General features: G+C 41.2%; 2 protein-coding genes and 1 non-coding gene across 9 annotated transcripts; 1 reads left to right on the top strand and 2 right to left on the bottom strand.

Annotated features, from left to right (window-relative positions):
• Positions 1-1,064: 1,064 nt before the first annotated feature.
• On the top strand, positions 1,065-4,126 carry LOC103703014 (transcription factor PCF5-like). Of its 4 annotated transcripts, none has more exons than XM_008785702.6 (4): positions 1,065-1,339; positions 1,633-1,682; positions 1,789-3,552; positions 3,651-4,126. In XM_008785702.6, the coding sequence occupies exon 3, from the start codon at positions 2,237-2,239 to the stop codon at positions 3,503-3,505; it is 1,269 nt and encodes a 422-aa protein (XP_008783924.4). In that variant the 5' UTR covers positions 1,065-1,339; positions 1,633-1,682; positions 1,789-2,236; the 3' UTR covers positions 3,506-3,552; positions 3,651-4,126. The 4 variants fall into 4 exon arrangements, with proteins under 4 accessions (XP_008783924.4, XP_008783925.4, XP_088578616.2 ...); XM_008785703.6 differs by having other exon boundaries at positions 1,114-1,339; positions 1,633-1,668; XM_088722490.2 differs by lacking the exon at positions 1,065-1,339 and having other exon boundaries at positions 1,469-1,682.
• A 3,208-nt stretch (positions 4,127-7,334) lies between these two features.
• On the bottom strand, positions 7,335-16,033 carry LOC103703015 (protein IQ-DOMAIN 10). 4 transcript variants are annotated; one of them, XM_039129174.3, is made up of 7 exons: positions 15,593-15,806; positions 14,688-14,832; positions 14,108-14,233; positions 13,057-13,221; positions 11,048-11,275; positions 8,039-8,152; positions 7,335-7,945 (listed from the first exon to the last, which is right to left on the bottom strand). In XM_039129174.3, exons 3-7 carry the CDS (start codon positions 14,180-14,182, stop codon positions 7,553-7,555), a joined length of 975 nt encoding a protein of 324 aa, XP_038985102.3. In that variant the 5' UTR covers positions 14,183-14,233; positions 14,688-14,832; positions 15,593-15,806; the 3' UTR covers positions 7,335-7,552. The 4 variants fall into 4 exon arrangements, with proteins under 4 accessions (XP_038985102.3, XP_008783926.4, XP_038985103.3 ...); XM_008785704.6 differs by having other exon boundaries at positions 14,688-14,744; positions 15,593-15,714; XM_039129175.3 differs by lacking the exon at positions 15,593-15,806 and adding an exon at positions 14,833-14,907 and having other exon boundaries at positions 14,688-14,744.
• A 1,767-nt stretch (positions 16,034-17,800) lies between these two features.
• TRNAI-UAU (transfer RNA isoleucine (anticodon UAU)) lies at positions 17,801-17,874 on the bottom strand. Its single transcript has one exon. It is a non-coding gene; the product is annotated as a tRNA-Ile (tRNA).
• Between the last annotated feature and the right edge of the window lie 197 nt (positions 17,875-18,071).

Raw genomic sequence — 18,071 nt, forward strand, 5'->3', positions numbered from 1 at the left:
CCACCAATTCCTCCACCCAACCACCCCCCCGTCCTCCATCCTATATACAAAGGAAAAAAAAAAAGAAACCGAGAATAATAAACAAATGCAAGGAAACCCGGCTCTGGTGCTCTTTTCCTGCGGCCAATTTGCATGGGCGCGGGAAGTTCCCGCTGCGGTGGGGTGGGATGCCGTCACGAGCGCCGGGATTCCGGCTTTCACAGAAGCGGTATAGATATGATGCTTGGATTCCGCTTGCTGAGGTGGTGCGTGCTGAGTTTGTAACCATCGGGCCATCGCATCGAGCGCAATCAAATCAAAGTGACGCGTGGGATGACACGAAGCCATTCTCTACTTGCCACTTTTGTACAAGGTAGATTGGGGGAATCTTAGATATTTGCTGGATTTCAGGAACAAAAATACAGAAAGATTTGGGGTGGAGAAATGGAATGGGGGCATAGTGGGAATTCCAGTAGGGGCCATCATCGATCCGTATGAAGGCGTCCGGTCACTGTCGTGGCAATAACTGATCCGCCTCGCCGGAGGTACCACACTAGAAACAGCCTCCTCCGTTCTAGCTCTTTACCAACATGCTCCAACTTATCGCCTGGATTAACTTCATTGGGACAAATGTAACAGCGACAACTACAGCTGCTCATGGTAATAAAAAACATGGTATCGGGGGGATTAAATAATTATTGAAATGTGAATGCGTGATGTGGGAGGTGAAGTAGCCGCTTATTCCAGGAACGTCTCTGTCTGGCTGGATGTGAGGCAGCAGAAGGGATGTCGTGTTGAAGTTAGATTGAGTTACAGTGGCTGAGTGGCTCATGGAGATGAGCGGGCGGAGGGAAAACCAGATGGATTAGAAGAAATTATATGCTGCAAGGCGGGCGCTGTGGATTATCTTGATGATAGATCCTACAGAAACGAGCGACAGTGATTGCGGCGTGCAGAGCCACGTGATGCACGTAGCGTGGGGTGTAAGTTATCAAGGACGAAGGGGTAATTTGGCAACACCGTGGTGGAAAAGGGGATGTTGCTTTTAGCAAAGCAATAAAGGAGCCAAGAAAACCAAAAGCTGTGGGAGTCGCTGTCCGGACTCTAAAGAAAGAGAGAGAAATAGCTTGACAAACGGGCAGGAGAAGAAGGGACGAGGGAGGTAGAGCGTTGTTTGCAACTTGTGGGGTTTTTTTTTTGCTTGCCTGTTTGCTTTTCTTATCCCCCAACAGGACACCGAGCCGGGAGGGCTGCTGCTGGGGCTGAGGTTTTATTTCCGGGGGACGGAGCGGGCCGCTGAGATCACCACGATCTAAATAATCCCTGAGGCATGTCTGTCCGCGGCACACCATCTACCATGGTACCCTCATCCGGCTCCTATTTTCTATAGGGCCCGGCCCAACTTGTCCCCCCCTTTCTCTCTCCTCCTTCCCCCCACCCCCACCCCCACTCCCACCACTAAAACCCAAACCCTTTTTCTCTTTTTATTATGTCTCCTTGCCCTGGTCCTTCTTCTCTCTCTTCCCAAGCCTATGCTCCCCCCTCTGCTTGCTATAATGTGATGGGGGAGATTGCCAACTTGTTTTGGGGTTTTTGGTTCCAAGAGAAAGAAGCGGGTCCGGTTCTCTGATTGGGCTATTGGTGGCTTTGCAGGAGGAGGAGGGTTGAGGCCTTGAGGGGTAAGCAGTGGTACGTACGAGCGAGTAGGTTCTTTCCTTGCCTTTACCTATAGCTCGTTCCATTCCTTCTCTTTGAATTTTTGATTTTTTTTTTTCTTGTAAAGACTTTGTGGCTTGTGTTCGTTGTCAGACCCAGCCGAGGTGGTGGAGCTGGTGATGGAATTCTGGGAGTTGGATGGCCAAGCCTTTTGGAAGCGGAGGCAAGAGGAGCACCACCACATACTACTTCCAAAACAGCAGCAGGAGAGGAAAGAGAAGCGGCAAGAGGGAACAGAGAGAAAGGAATCCAACTAGCGGCAACGACAAAGCTGGACGGAAGACAGAAGAGGGCGGCCAAGGATCTGGATCCTCGGAGGACTCCGTACCATCCAATTCCGAACCCAAGAGAAAGCGAAAGAGAAGAAAGAAGAGAGCAACCCCAAGAAGAAGAACAGCAACTCCAAGGCTTCCAGCTTCATCCGCTCCAGCACCACCCACACCCACCACCCGGGGGTCGCTCCTGTTTCCCTTCCCCTTCCTCCTCCTCCTCCTCGCCTGCCACGGCTTCCTCCTCCGACTATGCCCTTCTCTCCGACCGGATGGCCGAGGCCCACGGCCACGGCCACGGCCACGGCCACCTTTCCCTCCACCACGGCCACGAGCAGCAGCACCAGCGGCCGAGATTCGGTGCAGGGCTGAGGGGCGCCGGTGAGATCGTGGAGGTCCAGGGGGGCCACATTGTGCGCTCCACCGGGCGCAAGGACCGCCACAGCAAAGTGTGCACTGCCAAGGGCACCCGAGACCGCCGCGTCCGCCTCTCCGCCCACACCGCCATCCAGTTCTACGACGTCCAGGACCGCCTCGGCTACGACCGCCCTAGCAAGGCCGTCGACTGGCTCATCAAGAACGCCAAGGCCGCCATCGACGAGCTTGCCGAGCTTCCCGCCTGGCACCCGAGCTCCACCTCCGCCGCCTCCGCCTCCAACCCTCCTCCCGCCTCCAATCCTCAGGAAACCCAGGCTGCCGTCGCTGCCAACCAGCCCGTCGGAGATTCTAGCAAGAAAACGATTCCAGTTGCGCAACCGGTTGCTTCTGCCGCCTTCAGCTTCGGCGGTGGCAGTGGAGGTGGCAGCGGCAGTGCTAGTTTTCTCCCGCCGTCGCTCGATTCCGATGCTATCGCCGACACCATCAAATCCTTCTTCCCAATGGGTGCCGCCGCCGCCGCTGCCGCAACCGCAACCGCGCCCCCTTCGAGCCCTCCGATCGGCTTTCAGAATTACCCGCCGGACCTCTTGTCGCGCACTAGCAGCCAGGACCTCCGCCTCTCCCTCCAATCCTTCCGAGACCCAATCTTTCACAACCCCAGCACCAGCCACCACCACCAGCGCCACCATCCCCGAAGCCAACATCACCACCAGAACCCCGCTCCTTCCGCCCAGCAGGCCATTTTCTCCGGCTCCGCCCATTTGGCCTTCGACACGGCCTCCGCCGGCTGGTCCGAGCAGAGCCACAGGATGTTTCCGTGGAATGTGGCGGAGGCGGGAGGCAGCGGCGGGGGATACGTGTTCCATGTGCCGCCGCCGCAGGCTGTGCCGCTGCACCCGGTGCTCGGCCAAAGCCAGTTTTTTACTCAGAGGGGACCCCTTCAGTCCAGTAACTCGCCCGCCATTCGTGCTTGGGCGGATCCCATTGCTTCGGCAACCGACCAGCAGATGCACCCTGCGATCCATCCCTCGATTTCGTCTATTGGATTCGCATCCGGTGCTGGCTTCTCGGGGTTTCGCATTCCGGCACGGATACAGGGTGAAGAGGAGCATGACGGCATCTCCGACAAGCCGCCGTCTGCTTCCTCTGCTTCTCACCATTGATGAAGCGGAAGATGAGAACTGACAACAACCAATATCCACCTGCCCTGGTAATTCCCACTCATTCTCTATTTAAACTTCTCCCTTTGCTCAGGTCATCAGCATTTACCCTGAAAAAGCTGTCACCTGTCACCTTTTTCCTCCGTAGGATTGCTTGGCTTTTGTCGAGGTAGGTGATGTGAAGGAAACAACACTTCTGATGCTATGCATGAGGTCATTTCACTTGATTCTCTGGTTCGTCGGTTCCTCTCTTCTCTCATTCTCTTGGTTTTCTTCAAATGGGCTCTAGTAGCTCTTTCTTTGTTTGCCATGGTTAGTCTTGGTTCTGTTGTAGTCGTAGTACTTTGTTGAATTTGCTTCATGCTGCTGCTGTTGTTGTTATTGCTACTGCTGCTGTGTTGTGATGTTTTACCCTTTTGGCTGTCATCAAAAGGGAGAGGTCTCTGGATTATGGTCACCTGGAAATAGCTCCAGAGAGTGGTTCTGTTTTGAGTTGTGGAGAAGAATAAAAGGAGGTGTTCCACAGATGACTGAGCAATTGAGTGGAGCAAAAACTGCTAAGCTTTTGACATGGAAGCCATATACTGCTTTCACTTTGATTGGAAATGAATGGTCCTTTTCGCACTTCCTTGGTTATATTATGTTTATTATTGTGTTAAAAAGAGAAGCCATGGCACTGCTGATGCTTCAACTTCCTCAAACGAGCAAAAAAGATGGATTTAATATACACTTTCATGATTGCACATCCCCATCCCATTTGAAGATGCTGAGGATAGGTCTCTTTCCCTCCACAGTGGTTGCTGCTTTCGTTGCCCAGCCACTTTTATTTTATTGCTCACAAGCCAAACTTCCAGTTCAAGCAGCGAAAGGACTTGAAAAAAGAAGCCAGAAACATAACCAGATTACTTACGGCCCTTTCCTTCTCACTGTTCAAACATTGCTTTCAGAAGATCTCCTTTATCATTTTGAGTTTGTTTTCCCATATGATAGATGCCTTGATTTCATTATATTATTATTATTATTATTATTAATTTGATTGGCTTCCACTATGGCTCTCTAGTCTGTACCACCTTTGCTCTTTGGAACTCTGCTTTTGGCGGGGGAACCTTATCGGGGACTTCTCTTTGGCTGGAATCAGCATCAGGCCTTTGGAGAAAATCCTTTTGCCTTTGTTTCCTGTTGATTCCGTAGAAGAAGCTCAAACCCAGGTGCATCTTCCGACAATAATGCTTCTCAATTATATCGAGCATGAAAAGTAAACGACCAACTTAACAGTAGCCTCTATCATTGCTAGTTTTTACAGTGAGTATATCTCTGGCATTAAATTATTCAGTTTTATATTGTTGAGGGGGCAATATGATGTGAAGTGGCCTAAAGGCGATCTGGAAGTAAAAAAAAAAAAAGCAGCACTTTGGGCTGTCCTTCTTGTCTGCGTGAAAAATAAAGGGAAAGCAACCGCTTTGAAACGGGACAGGGCCCTTCAAAAGCCACTCATGATCTAACCTCAGGTTATATGCACCGCTAAACTGGCACAGACCTATGCAAGTCCTCGTTCACGAACGTCACCTATACAGGTGACGCAGGGAGAATCGTCGAGTACAGGCATTTAATAATATTTTGTTTCAGGAATTCACTCTCCATTAAATTTCGAGCCTTGGTTCTGGCAAAGGCCAACCGGTTGTGTGTTTGGTAGTATGGCATGGTTCCCATTCTCCATCCCATCTAGGGTTCAGCCAAGGGCACTGCCGCGCATACCTCTTTGTATGTCCCAGATGAGAGCCAAACTCTGTTTTTGTGCATCATGCAAGAGCATCGAACTTTTGTAGTGCATGTTTGGATCACTACCATATTGCCAACTCCGGAGAAAGAAGGCTCATTCTCATCTTGGAAATAGAGAATGTTGCGGTGGAAAATGCGAGAGCCTTTCGTTTTTGTTTTCGAGATGGGCGGTATAGTAGCGGTTCGAGCATGTAGTATAAAAAATGTGCAATGTGGATGATCTGGAATCATCATATATAAGTGACTGATGAAGTGTTCTATTGCCCATTTTATCCTTGATGACTCGTAAAAACCAGGTCAAAATGTGCTAAGGCCTTTGAGCAATCACCTCATAAAGCAGATTAATGGAAGTATGTCCTGTAGAACATCACGCTACGTAAAGTAGATTGATTGTGCCGGCCAAAGATCTAGAACAAATACCAAACAAAAAATAGAAAAGAAATATTGGAAGAAAAATAATTAGGAGAGATGTAAAAATATTTTATGAAAAAAAAATGAGCCATGCAAAGGGCGAGATCTCACCCCTACCAAGAATGATGACTCTTAGTCTCTCCTTCTCTCTTCTCACACCACATTAAAGGAGATACTAAAGGTTTCTTTAAATAGATATAGGTGGGATATTTGATTTCTACTCAAATTTAAAAACTAACGCCCATTAAAAGATTGATAACTATTATAGAAGGAATAACTAAGTAGAATAAAACTAGAAATAAAATTTTAGAGTCATTAAAACTAATGACCAACTAAACAAAGCAATAGAATTCATCGATATTGGAGATCATTCCATGCCACCTAGAGTCCAATTTGCATTTTCCAATGCGAGATGAACTCCCCTTCTATGAACTAGGAATAGGCACTGGACCGAGCTAAGTAGGCAATACCCTACTGCCTCACCGTTGTAATAAGCTTTCACTTCAACCTAGCCAAAACTAAGATTTATCATTAGTATCGTAATGATGATTTTATAATTTCTATGTAGGTTCAAAATAATTTGCATTATCATATTTGTCAGCATCTTTTCTAGTAATTTTCTTTGAAGCATAAAACTATCTGAGAAATAACAAAAAAAAAAAGAATTACTTGATGAATTTCCAGTAGCTATAAAAACCCAAGAAAGGGATTTGCCACGACGCATGAGGGTTGGCTTTGGCTACTTTGGCAGCAGTCGACACCGAGGATGAGATGGCTCCAGCTCATGGACGACATAACTGCACCTCCAAATGATTGAAAACAGGAAAGCATCCTTAGGTAGGTATATAAAGGTTACATAGAGGTCAACGAATTCTAAAGAAAGTTTTGGAGCTCTTCCACAGCTTAAGCTTTTGAACCAATTAAATTCGATATTGTTTGTGTTTTAATAAATTTTAACATATTAGTATAATTTTAAAAATTATGTAACAATCTGTATTAATATATATATATATATATATATATATATATATATATATATATATATATATATATATATATATATTTGTTAGTATAATTCTGTATCGGTTAGTATTATTTTTCTTTATTAGCGTAATTTTATTAGAGTGATTTTAGGAATCACATAACAACTTATATCAGCGAGTATTATTTTTTTATTAGTATTATTTTATATTATTTTTATATGAAGTTTGTATATAAATATATGTAATTCTGAAGATGTACAGAATATGATGAATTTTTTTTTTGCAAATATTTTACCACAACATATGATCTAAGGTTTGTGAACGACCTTTTTGGTCTTGTGGCATGAGCAAGAAGCATGGCATAAACATAAGAATGCTGTTAGTTAATATTCCGCATGCCGACGAATCCCCTACTTTGCCACATGCGACAAAAAACACAGGAAAAAAAAACCGATGACCCGTTAAGGATTATATGGACACTGGTTTTTAGGGTTTTACAGCCAAGGCCAACAAAGGGCATGTCGAGTCCCCATCAGCCAGGCGGTCATGACAAGCTTATTGAAAGAAGACAGCAGGAACAAACGGCCCACTGACAGCCAACCTACAACATTTCTTCACATGAAAGCACAAGCATATATGCATTTAATAATTTTCACAACTTCAACGGAGAATGGCCAATTTTATTCTGCATAATGAATGGTAAAGAAAAGAAAAAAGACAAAAAAACGACAGAAAATTATCACTTCATACCATCATTTCCTTCAATTTTTTTTTTTGAGATACTTCACGCCATTTCTTTATAAATATATACCATCATGGATCTCACTAGTGCAAACAATGAATTAATTTGATTTTGGCACATAATCTCCAGCCAGACTCAGCCAGTAATTTCACTGGTTTGTGAAGGACGCTGCTGCTCCTGCTTCATCTTTGCGTTCTTGGTTTTCTGATGAGTTGCTGCTGCCTTGGCATGTTGCTCTCGGTTAACTAAGTTATCGCCATTTGACTGAGATGATCTCTTTGTAGAGCCTTTCCCGTCAGCAGCTGCAGGTTTAACTGACTCTGATACTTTCTGGGCTGACGGATCTGTATCGTTGCCAACTTTGCTTGTTGCCTTGGTCTGTTCTTTCTTGGGGATCACAGAACGAGTGGGCAGTCTGGTTTCCCATGGACGAGCTGCAATCCACCGATCCATCCAGCTCCACCCCCAATTACCTTTCCCACATTCATAAACAAACGGCCCCTGGTTCAAGCCAGGGTTGGCCCTCCACTACAGGCAAAAAAGAACATTGCATGAGTCCCATGGCAAGGCCGCATTAGTTACATGCTTAAGATACGGAGCAAGTTCTTCTAAACCCCAGACCTGATGCGAAAATGCATATGCCAAAGTTCGTTCACGCTTGATTGCTGCTTCTTCTCTTTGTTGAATCCGGGCAATTATTTCCTCCATCGTTTCAGAGCCTCCGCACCATTCCACCTGTCAGGAAATGAAAGGTCAGTTCCACGGCTCTAAATAACACAAAGTGTGATGGCCCGGTCTACTTGACCGGCCTGACTTGAGCCCAAGCTCCCATCAGGAAAAAAAAGAGAAGGAATTGGAATAGGGGATCGTGATCCTTGCCCGAACTACTCGGCTGCCATTGAGGTGCCGCTGGCACAAACTCCTCGGGTCCGAAGTGAACGGCCCATCACCGCTCACTTCCCCATCTTCTTCCTCCTTCCTCTTCCTTCTTCGGTGGCCGGCGAGCCACCATGATCGACCACCACCGCCTTTTTCTCCTCTTTTTTTCTCTTTTCTCGCTTCAAAATCATGACATTCTGTTATTGTGCTCGCCAAAAATCAGAGTCCACGACGTCGTCCGAGCTAAGGTAATGCCCTAGCATTCTTCCCCTTTATCCTCTCTTCCTTTCAAGGCCTCAAACCACTGCTGTAGGTGAAGAAATTCGCCGATTGTCAGCCGAACTCTACTTCCCCTATTTCTGGTTTGTTACTCCCTTTTCCAGCCATCTCCATTGCCGACGTTCATCGCCGAAGCCCTCGACCGCTCCCTCATGTTGGTCCTTGGTTGGAGCCAGACTCCCAGCCATCGGTGAGCGGGTTGGATCCGAATACAACCGAGCCAAGAATCACTCTTCTCAGCCTTGTTTTTGTGTTGAATTCGGCCGGCCCACCGCCACCACAGGCTACTCTTCACTGCCGCCACCTCTACCTGCTACCGCCTCACCAGATCATCATGGCTAGCCACCGTCCATTCCCATCCTCCCTTGTTTACCAAGAAAGAAAGAAATAAAGAAGAAGAGCAAGAAGGAGAGAGGGGAGAGAGAGCCCATCCCTCTCTTTCTCTCTCTTATTTTCTCTTTCTTCTTTCTCTCTCATCTCCATGTTTCTCTTTCTAAATAGATATATGAATCCTAGGATGGGGTCGTCCACCTGTTCTACAGACTTGAGTTGACCCTACAAAGAGGCCCTTAATTGCTCGAATGCTCAGGCATCTTATCGAAACGACCATCCCAACTTTGTAGAGTGTTTCTAAAATCCATGAATGATAAACCCTATTGAATGACTTTGACCGTGATCGAGTTCATGTCTCATGAGTCATTGTTTAGGTCGTCTAGGCCTGGTCCACCCAAAATCATCGAACATTATCATTCGGTTAATTGTCCCCGTTCCTTATTATTTTTAATTCCATTCAAGTCATTGAATAGAAATTAATTTTGCTTTAAATATTTTAAATAGGTCTAATGGAGTCTTCTAGCGAAGTATGACAGTCTAAGTCAAAAGAGGTAAGTAGATCTTACGCTTCTTATTATTTTTTAAATTATCATGTTTTCTTTGCATCAAACTTGCTTGTGAAGATATCATGCTTTTCTTAAAATTATGGATCAATATATATATCATAAAAATTATGCTTTATTATAAAAAATAGTTTCATAAATATTTTAATGAAATAGTTTTGTTATGAAAGATAAATTTGATCATGCTATTTAGTATTTTTCATCTATTTATGTGTATGTTTTAAGAAAAAGATATGAATATTTCAAAGGCTCTCACATAGTTATATATGATCCCTAAAATTAGAAAGATCGACGCCCGAAGCTAGCATGCATACGAACATAGACCTTGCGAGTAGGTATAAAATCGGTATACGAAACATGAATATATGTCGATTGCGAGCACGAGCTCTGTCATAGGTATAAGTGACAATAGCACGAATATTTGTGAACAATGGTTTGAAGGATGATTTATAAATTTATTTGCAAAATGAACTTGAAACCATGTTTATGAAATATGGATGATTTATGCATGCATGATTGGTTTTATGACTTGTTTTAATATACCGTACTATGAAATGTTTTATTTTGTAATATCTATTATTTTTTTTAAAATGATGCATCAACATGAAAAAATTTATGCTTGATCCGGTAAAGTAGTGTAAGATTTACTTACTGAGTTGTGTCACTCACATATCTTTATTTTTATTTTTCTGTCCCTAGACAAATAGGGTCAGTAAGAACGAAGGATGGTTCGGCATGAAAATCGTGCTAGCAAGCTTGGCGATTTGTAGCAGAACATTAATTCTTTAGTGATTATGAATATGTAGCTTAGTATATTGAAGATTATAGGTTTGGTATTTATGTTTGGATTTTGACGCTCTTAGTTTTATTTAATGGATGATGAAATTGGACGTTTATATTTTATTTAAGATGAATTTAGAAGTTAAATAAAATATTTAGTTTTGCGTTATCGTGGGCTGTACCCCTCGGTAATATAGCCATATTATGTCCTGAATTTGGGACACGATAGGAAGGTAGTTTAATTTGCTGGCTCCTGACTTAACCATATGGATATGTGCCCAAACAGCACAAATTGATAAAATTTTGTAACATAGTGCAAGAGATGAAAGGTCCAAAATGTTCTGGTGCTATCATTAGTGCTCGGTTCTATATGTCTAGCTCTATACATCGAAGACTAGAAGTGGTAACTCGCATCATCCGAAAGGAGTACTGTTAAGATTATTGACACGTGAGACTAACTCAATGAGCAAGCAGCTAGAATAAAAATCTTCAGCACATAACCCCTCAGCCGGTCATCTAACATGAAAGCTCTTTACCAGCATTAGATTATCTTCTATCGATAAAGACAACTCAGAAGGAAAAGCAGACAAAATAACAATATCTAAAACCAGTAAACCATGAAAAAAGCTGCAGCATTCATCACCAAAACCAAAATCATCAACTGATATCCCAACTATGTTCACAGAGCCACTATTATCAGCTGCATATGCAGTAAGCTATGATCAAGTTTTTTGCAATTTTACCTCAAATTCTAATAGAACAGGGAAAAGCAAATAAGATGATGGACGTCACTTACCTCTAAGTCATGAAGCTTAGCCTCCAGTTTTAATTGATTGTCTTGTTTCTTCTGCCTAATGCGGCCTTCAGTTACCATACAAATACGGCGAGCTCTAATTTGTGCCTGTATTTTGCCCCATGATTGGAGATAACTCAAAGTGGTTGATGCCTGCTGCTTAACAGAATGGCCTTGGGCAAGGACTTGTAGTCTTTGTATCCCTTTCAACGAACGAAGCTTTTTCCTAGCCTGCATAGATATTTCTGCAGATCAACAAGGAAGTTGCATGCTGTGCCAGATGAATGCAATTTCATGATCTTTTCAAGAATCAGTATATGTATATATGAAATAGATTAGTAGCATATATAATGGCCAATTAACAAAAGTCATAGTAAGAGAAAAATATTGTTTATAAATACTAAATACATAATTGGAGGTGGGCCTCCGGGGAGGAGAAAGAAAAGGACATCGGACATTATAATATAAAGCTACTGAGCAGTAGATACCGTAATGGCCCCTTCACTAAGAGTTGGCCTTTGCAAAATTGTGGAAAATGAAGATTATAATTCATTGCAAATGCTTAAGATCTCAACATGCATGTCATAATGAGGTTTCTGAAGATCGGACCAACCAAAGTTGCATTTTGAGGAGCTGGAAAGACGCCATGCTAAAATGCAATAGATCCACCAATAGAGAAATTGCCAGATAAAATAAAAGAGGGGATAATATGAATCTTGATAAGAAATTCTGGAAGTTATTATATAGACTGGATATCGTATGAAGGGAAAGAATTGGTAACAGTAGCAGCAACCAATCATATTGTGCTTTCTCATATTGAGGGAAAACTCCATATTGTTACAAGCATAGCACTTCAACTATCATAATATATCAAAGTATCGGGTACTAAGTGTTATGCCAGAGTCATTAGCAAGGTAACACGTTAACAGCTTGAGATTTCACAGAATGCATGGCTCTGGCATTTAAGCAACACATTAATGTGCTTCTTGCTTTTCAAGGAGATGAGAGTATCTCCAGCGGACATGTGGAAGCCAGTAGTGAAGAGTTGATTACAACATTCACCAGCTAAATAAGGTGATTGTAGTCTAGGAGTGAGGTGGACAAGGACAGGAAAACAAATGATAGTACCATGGAGGTACTAATGAAAGCACAAGATGATCATGAAATTACTTAATCTAGGGAAAATGCCAATGGATTGTTAGATGAATGGCAGAGTCTGATATTTTGTTGTTGCATACTGTAACATCTATGATATTTTATAATGGCAAAGGGTTTTGGATCTGGCAATGAGTAGTGGTTGGATGTCATGACGCTTCCTTAATATAAAATTCTGGCATCTCACATCCATGCATCCACATATCTCCCTCCACTTTTATTTAATATAAATACGAGCAGACATATAGGTTTTATAATATTCCTTCAGGAATTACTTGCCTACAGATATCTTACTATGCGGAGTGCTTCTCCATTGGTGATGCTTCTCGATGATCAACCTTTCTAATGGATGAGCCTACCACAGGCATCCATCAAATGCTCTATCGTGATTAAAGCTTATGCATGGCACACGCCAAATAGCAGTCTCTTTCATGCAAATGCACTCATTTTCATGTCAACATGGCTTGACACATTTGTTTAGCCCTGAGATGAGAGGTATCAATAATCTCTTTTTACTTCTTCATCCCTTTTCCACAGACCAAAAAAACAAAAGCTCTAGACCTAAGCAACCTGCCCCTGCCTACCTCTTTTTGATAATTTACAGCACTGCTTGCTGCACAAATAGGAATGAAGTTGGTTATACAATTTAAAATGTTTTCATCAAACAACTTACAGACAAAATTTCATTGCACGGACACAATAGAAGTACAATTAAGATAAAATTATGCTGCACAGTGAATTTAACAAAGAATCATATCAAATTGAATGGCATTGTACTATGTATATAATCTAAAGGTAAAACATTAAAAAAAACAAACACATGGATAGACATATTGGATAAAAGTATTCATATATACCCTGAAGCCTCGGAAAGCTGTTTGAATCCGAATGGCTGCTGAGTCCTCAATCCTCACGCTACCATAATCAGTTTTCCCACTGGAAGCACCATTATATAATTTATGAGACTTCCTGTGAGATTGATTTCTCAACTTGAACCCATTTGATTGTTCACTAGAATTGCCCTGTTCCGAGGCAGCATATACGTGAAACATGAATAAGTTGACATGCAAGACGTAATTGCTGATTGTAGTAAAAAAATTGAAAGTGAACATTACATAACCAAAACATCAATGTCAACCAGTTCATCCAACAGCAGCAATTTAAAGACCATCATCCTTTAATATACTAGTTATACAACAATGTTGTATAACTAGTATATGGAATTTTGACTAGACAAAGGAATAAGTACAGTTGAGCAATTTTTTGTTTAAGTGGGATTATTTCCTCTCCTTCTTACTGAGCCTCGTCCTTTTTGGAGAATGATTGGCAATTGCAGCCAACAGCGGCAGCTTAGTTGTAAAAAATAACATTCTTATGTCATGCTACCCATAGAGTTTGTTCCTTGTAGTATTCACGACTGCATCTCTCCTTGTCACATCCAACTCTCTCATTAGTTTAAGCTTAACTTATGATCCCCAGTTTGCATTACCAACTGTAGATCTACCAAAGCAAACCATAAATTAGATGTTCAACTTTTGAATCAACTATTATATGCTGTTTTTCAAGTTTCCCTCAACGTTTATATGTAGCCCTTAGCTATTGCTAAGCTTACTTCATATTTTCCAGGCATTACCAACTATAGTTCTACCAAAGCAAAACATTATTAAACATTCAACTTTCAAGTCAATTATTATATGCTGTTTTTCATGTTTCCGTATAAGTTGATATCTAGCACTTCACTATTGCTAAGAGCATTTCATTTTTTTCCAGACATTCCAATTTTCGGATATTCTGAGAATCTCTATTCATTCCTCCATATGCCTGCACCTCTACTCGTTAAAGCTAGATAAAGTAAGAACATAGTCAAAATAAGAAGCAGATGATCAATCAAATAAGATAATCAGCTACCTTCACTTGCTTTGACTGATCTTTCTTTGTTTTCTTCCTGCCGATAATTGTTTTGAACCAATACCCAGAACCCATTCTCCTTTTTTTTTGCAGTATGCTTAGTGGTTATGACATCAAACATGAAACCTGGCAGAAAACTTGTGTTAATGTAACCTTGATAACAAATGATAAACGCATCATCATGCAAACATGCCATAGAACCATATTGTGGTAGAATGTGGAGACAGGGTAAGAGGCAAAAGTATGCTGGATCGATATGTCCAGCTAAAATGATACATAAACTTAAGGTATACGTACGGGATACATGGCATGAAGATTTAACAACTAACGTGCTCCTAATATGGTGACCTCCTAGTGAAATTTTGTTGGAACTACAGATTAGCTGGTATTGTGTTGTTTCATATTGCTTATTTAACTCCAAGAAATTTGAACAGGCATGGATGAAAATAAGTACTAGGTCTGATTCTTCAAAACAATGAGGCTATTTACTCCATAAAACCTTTTTATGATAGCAAAAAGGGAATACAGGCTGAATAAATACTTAAATTTCACAAAAGGATACAACCTAAAGATGTGATACCTTAGTTACACTGGTAAGTAAACAATGTTGGCATCTCCTTAACTCAGTGCAGACAACCTGTAAAACAAACTCTCAGAATCCAGAATACTGGAGTCTTGATGAATAGCGTGCATATGCACAAGAGTACATCATCCAGTGCACACACCTGTAAAAACGAACTCAGATCCAGAATACCCTACTCTTGATAAATAGCTATAACTTGAAATCCACAAAGCCTGCCTAGGATTTGAGTCAAACAACAATCATTACACTCTTCTACACAACTCAGATCCTAGCAACTGTTTTAAAACTCATATGATTGAAGAAGTTTCATAGGTAAGGGACATAAGAATGTTAAAACATCCATCCATAATCATTCCTGGTTTCTTTTTAAAATGAAGTATCCTCCCAAGTGCTAAGTACGTCAGTTGATCCCATTCCTTTTAATTATTCGTGAATTTAAGGCCTGTTGATGCATCAAACCGACCACTTTTATTAAACCAAATCAAACAGTTACTGAATAACGACAATCACGTAGATACTTAATTGCCAAAACTTCAGAGAGAACAATTATAATAAATTTCACAAGAAAAAAGGTCACAGTACAACCCAGTTATAAAACACATGGACTACCAATCTCTAACAAACTAAGATCCCATTTCCAGCACCAAAGAAATTTCATCAAAAGTCTAACAAGTCTATAATCTATAAGGGAACCATCAAGAGAGAAGTCTAAATGGAAAACATATCATGGCTCGGTTCACAAAACAGCCAACCAAATGATACAAACTATGTATAGACAAGAATTGTCGATCGCAAGATTATACCAAACACCAAGACCATGAAAACATGAGAACTAATCCAGCCTCTCAGTCGAAGCACATAAAAACAAACCCATGACTCCTACATCATGGATCCTCACTAACCTCCGTCAAGAACGCTCCGAGGAAAATCTACAAAAACATCGTGCGGATCGACTCCACTGTAGAATAAGAAAGGAAAGCGGCGATACCACCCGAGGTAAAGGCCTGTAAAGACGGAGGAAAAGAGGCTAAAGGTGGTGTGGGGCTTTCAGAGGAGGAGAAGTCGGTGTATAAGAAGATAGAAGCCACCCGGACGAAGCAATGTAGATTAGCAGTCAGAAAAGAAGGGTGCGGGTGGAGGCGATATGATATCTATTGCCATGGCCCAGCTCCGATGCCTTCTCTATTAGCCTTCTCATTTTTTCGCTCTTTTATCTCCTTTTTCTCTCCTCAAAAAGGATCAAAAGGTGGGAAGAAGATCTCAATTCGAGTACAACCAACGCACCTCCAATGATCGTTGGGACGGGTGGTTGTTGCCGGGTTCCGACTCCAACAAACGGATACAGCGACCCGGGAACCAACTAAGGGAAAGGATTTTAAACGTTTGATGCCGCTCCCGTGGGTCCGCGTGGCCTGTTTTTATTAATGGATTATAAGAAGATCAAAAACGATCCTGCCACAATAATTTGATCCGTTGATGTGGAATAAATACATGCTTGTTTGGATCAAGTGGATACAGCCAAAGTGTTGACGATCATAACAAAAATATTGCATGTTCCTCTTATTAACGACACTTGTAGGAAAGATGTACACTTGATGACGCTTGAGTGTAGTCAGCTGTGGATCTCCTGTTCCCTAAAGGGTAATCAAGAAGTAACGCATAGATTTTACGTAAAAGAAGTTGCATAAATAACGTGCAACTCGATTGGTGACCCCCTTAAGGACAACCTGTAAGGTATCAGATACGGACTGTCTGTTAATGAAAGTGAAAAGGTAAATTACGTAACACTTATATATAACTTTTCAATGAGCCTTCCACCTACCTAGGACAACTCACCCACACGTACAATAAATAAATAAAACAAAGGAATAAGGATGATGTTAATGATAAATACTGCAACCAAAATTTTGCTATCTTACAATCTTTTGTTGCTAATTAAAGACAAACATGTATTATTCATATGTCATTATTGTCAGATATGATACTACCTAAGGAGGCAGGAGTTGAAAGAGGTCATGTTGTTGGAGGTTCTAACGAGCATGTGGCAAAAGAAGGCGCTTCATAGAGGCGCAAATGAGTGGAGCAGCTCGTGAGCTACTTGAGCTACTGTTATCGAGCTTGAGTCAGTCGAGTCGAGCTCGACTAGCTTGAACAGTTTTTCAAGTTGAGCTCTAATAGCAGAATACTCAACTCGAAAACTTGTGAGCCTAGTCAAGTGTGTGTGTATATAGATATATAATAATATTATATTTTATTTATAGTATATATTATGGTAATATTTTAAGATATAATATAATATAATATTTTTTAACCATTTTTTTAAATTATGATCGAGGTTCGAATTCGAGCTCGAGCTAAACCAATCTCAAGTACTACGTTTTTCTTTATGAAGTTCAGTTTGAGCTTGGATATTAAGGCTCGATCTATCTCGAGTCGAGTTTCAAGCCTCTGTACTTTGAATTGAGTCGAGCTCGAGCCTCTAGCTACTCAATTCAGCTTGGCTCGATTGCACCCCCAGTCTTTCATATGAAATGTGCAAAAAGGTTCAATACTTTTAAAATTAAAAAAATTAAAACAATTTATTTGATAGTCTAATTAATGAAGCCTTATACAAATAATAATGCTTTTTAGAAGAAAAAGAGTAATATTACTATAAAGGTTGTAGATATCATTATAGATCATAAAAATGTAGCAAGTTGAATAGGTAAATTGATTTGAAACTTGTATAATATCACTAGCTTTAAAATAATAGCGCTCCATGAGAAGATGTACCTATGATCTCTATGTCCTTCCAAATTTGATGGGAAGTGGTTGAACATTGTAGATTTTTTAAACTTTTATATATGAGAAAATATAAGTTATGAAATTATTGCAGAAGGGAAGAAAAATTAAATTCTAAAATTTGAAATGGGAAGACGTAACTATGATCTCTATGTCCTACCAAAATTGACCTTTGAGACAAGGACACTGTAGCGTTTTTGTATTTTTATATACGAAGAAAGACAAGTTATGAAAGTATTGCAAGAGGAATGAAAAATTAAACTTTAAAATTTCAAAAAAAAATGGTCTTTGTATTCTTATATATGAGAAAAAATAAATTTGACAAAATATGGTCCCGGCGGGGCTCGAACCCGCGACCTTCGGCTCATAAGACCAACGCTCTAACCAACTGAGCTACGGGACCAAGATTAATTACGAGTTTCTATCACCTATAATCTATCCTCTATGTAGCAATTGCTATATAATGGAAATAAGGGTCTTTATGTGAAAAATGCAATATTTTTTAAATAAAATGATATTTTTAAAATTTTAATTTTTTATACTTTTTTTCTCTAAAGATGTGGTGCCACTTAACAAAAAATGATTTATAAGAAAACAGTA

Source organism: Phoenix dactylifera, chromosome 5 (assembly GCF_051530095.1).
Source record: "Phoenix dactylifera cultivar Ajwa chromosome 5, Ajwa_hap1_PhDact_Kaust_v1.1, whole genome shotgun sequence".
Taxonomy (NCBI): domain Eukaryota; kingdom Viridiplantae; phylum Streptophyta; class Magnoliopsida; order Arecales; family Arecaceae; genus Phoenix; species Phoenix dactylifera.